At 49.2% G+C, this 3,316-nt stretch overlaps 1 protein-coding gene across 1 annotated transcript; it reads left to right on the forward strand.

Moving 5' to 3' along the window:
• Positions 1-309: 309 nt before the first annotated feature.
• LOC129828478 (small integral membrane protein 36-like) lies at positions 310-1,397 on the forward strand. Its single transcript, XM_055889511.1, has one exon. The coding sequence runs from the start codon at positions 653-655 to the stop codon at positions 1,181-1,183; it is 531 nt and encodes a 176-aa protein (XP_055745486.1). The 5' UTR covers positions 310-652; the 3' UTR covers positions 1,184-1,397.
• Positions 1,398-3,316: the final 1,919 nt, after the last annotated feature.

A 3,316-nucleotide genomic window follows, 5' to 3' on the forward strand; every position in this document is an offset into this window, starting at 1 on the left:
TGTGTGTGTGTGTGTGTGTGTGTGTGTGTGTGTGTGTGTGTGTGTGTGTGTGTGTGTGTGTGTGTGTGTGTGTGTGTGTGTTGACAGTCCAAAAATCATCATCTCGTCCATTGAACCCAATTTAGCTTCCAGCCCTGCTACGGTATGTGAAGTTGGCAAAATGGTGGCTTAAGTTATTAAACTGAGCAGTTTTAATCATTGGTTGCAGGAATTCAAGGTTGGCAGAGAGGAGTGGATTAACACGATGCACAAAGCCTTCATATCCTCTCTGATCTGTGGGCCAGAGCCTGCTGTCAGCCACAGCCTGCCTCTCTCTCTCTCTCTCTCTCTCTCTCTCTCTCTCGTTCTCTCTTTCTCTCTCTTGCTCTCTCTCTCTCTCTCTCGTGATCCCTTCCTTGCTCTTTCTCCCTGATGCCATCGTCTACTATCTGTTGCTTTCCCTCTCCAGCTATCTAACTTTCTTCCTATCCATCTCTATCTCTTTGGATCTCAATGGGATGGTGCAGGCTATAGCTGTCGCTCTCTCCCTCTCTGATTCTCTTCATCCCTTTTTTTCATTGTCTTCCATCATCCCTCCATCCTAAGGCTCTGGCTCCTCCGGCTGGTGCCCCGTCATTTTCCCGTGGGCGGCAGCGAGATATGAAGCGTCGCCATGGGTTTCATGGAATTCTACTTGGAGATTGACCCCGTGACCCTGAACCTCATCATCCTGGTGGCCAGCTACGCCATCCTCCTCCTTGTCTTCCTCATCTCTTGCATCCTGTACGACTGCCAGGGGAAGGACCCCACCAAGGAGTATGCCCCCGCGCCCCCCGCACCCCCCAGCCAGTCGCCCATACGCCTTGTGGTCATGCAGAACTCTCCTGCCTCGTCTCGCTATGAGCAGCAGAACCAGAACAACGTGGCTGCTCCAGAACCCAGCAGAAAGCCAGAACCCACCAGGAACCTGGAACCCAACAGGAAGCCAGAACCCAGCAGGAACTTGGAACCTAGCAGGAACCCAGAACCCAGCAGGAAGCCAGAACCCAGCAGGAACCCAGAACCCAGCAGGCAGCCAGAACTCAGCAGGAACCACTATGAGCACAGCAGGAACCACTACGAGCACAGCAGGAACCATTACGAGCCGCCGGCGCTGACGCCCACCCCCGACCTGGGGAGGGAGAAGAGGAGCACCCTGGTCTGAGAAGGAGAGAGGGAGGAGGTGGGGGAGTCCATGATTTAAGAGAAGAGAGATACTAAGTTCTGGATTTGACACTGTGGAGGAGAGATGGAGGAGAGGGGAGATTTGGTTGTATAGAAAAGGCCTGGACTGGACTAGGCTGGACTGGACTGCTGTTTTGATTAGTATTTTCTTTTTGCTCTGTAGATGTTTTTTATTTTGATTGTTGATGTATGATGTTGGTATCTATATCGCTGAGAAGGTAAGTCGGCAGGAGTTATTGGTGTGTGTGTGTGTGTGTGTGTGTGTGTGTGTGTGTGTGTGTGTGTGTGTGTGTGTGTGTGTGTGTGTGTGTGTGTGTGTGTGTGTGTGTGTGTGTGTGTGTGTGTGTCTGTCTGTACATTTCAAGGACATCTATCACAGAAACCAGTGTCTAAATACTCACTCACACACACACACACACACACACACGCACGCACGCACGCACGCACGCACGCACGCACGCACGCACGCACGCACGCACGCACACACACACACACACACACACACACACACACACACACACACTCGCACACAAACACTCACTCACTCACGCACACACACACACACACACACACACACACACACACACACACACACACACACATGCACACGCAGGCACGCACACACACTCACACAAACACTCGCACACACACACACACACACACACACACACACACACACACACACACACACACACTCACACAAACACTCGCACAAGCACACGCGCACACGCACACACACACACACACACACACACACACACACACACACACACACACACACAAGAACACTCACACACACTCACACAAACAGTCGCACACACACTCACACACACACACACTCACATACACACTCGCACACACTCAAACTAGCAAACACACACACATACTCACATCTCACCCACCCACACACACCCACACAAACACACCGATTGGCACGCAAAATGTAATAAATGAATGAATGATGGAATAGACACATGATGAATGTTTGAAAGTGATCTAAGGAGAGCAGGCGGACAGTCAGACACTCCCCTATGATAAGAACATTCACTGACCACCAGACCCTACTCACATCCCCAACCCCCACTACTATACCAAGCCTCAGTCTCGTATCACTCTGCTTCTGTTTAAACCTCTGTCTATCCTCTGCCTTTTAAATCCCTCTTTATCCCGCAGGCACGAACTCCATCAGTAAAAATGGATGTGGCCCAAGAGCACAAAGCCTCCCAGTCAATGAATGAATGCATGCTGGCTTCACTCTGTCGATGATTGACATATATTAGGCTTTGACATATTGTATATGAGTGGGATGTGAAAGCACTGTGAAAACATTGGCTGCCATTGTGAAAGAGTTAAAGCCAGACACAGGCTCTTATCTAGAGTGTTTTAGAATACATGTGTTTATATGAGGAGGCTTAAAAAAACAGACCAGGGATGTGTCCCAAATGGCACCCTATTCTCTACATAGTGCCCTATCTTTGACCAGCGATCTGGTCAAAAGTAGTGCACTATATAGGGAATAGGGTGCCATTTGGAACTCCGACACAGTTAATGCCACTGGTGAAAAAGTGAATAACGAGCTTTCCACAAATGCAACCTTGCACATTTAAAAGCATCTGTTTTAGTGATGGAAAGAGAGAGCCTACATCACAGATGAGCAGTATATAAACCCTCTGTTCTGTCATGTTGAATTTAACGTTTCCTCCGTCATCTCTCCCCAAGGCATCAGCAGCATAGTCTGGTGCCAGCTGGGACGGATGTGCATATCTTTACTATATAGATAGGTTTCATTTAGACAAGTACATGTACCACAGCGGAGCCTCAGTTCCATCATAACTGTGTTGAAGGTAATGTCTCCTCCCGCTGTCTCTCCCCAGGGCAGCAGATCAGTATGGAGTCACCACCATTCAGAAACCAGAGTACCTCGGACATTATGGAATCCCCCTCCTCTCTCTCCTGTTCACAACATCGCTACATCGTTGGGCATGACGACGTCAAAGGACCAATAGACGACACCCTGCCACACCTCACTAAGAATGATCCACATTGGGATCAGGTTCTACATGTATAATGCTGGAACTATGAACTAATGGAGAACTGCAATACCCAACAGCTT

The sequence above is a fragment of the Salvelinus fontinalis genome, chromosome 30 (assembly GCF_029448725.1).
Source record: "Salvelinus fontinalis isolate EN_2023a chromosome 30, ASM2944872v1, whole genome shotgun sequence".
NCBI lineage: Eukaryota > Metazoa > Chordata > Actinopteri > Salmoniformes > Salmonidae > Salvelinus > Salvelinus fontinalis.

Excerpts from the sequence above, each read along its gene's own strand:
- LOC129828478 (XM_055889511.1), top strand. The coding sequence starts at position 653 with ATGGGTTTCATGGAATTCTACTTGGAGATTGACCCCGTGACCCTGAAC.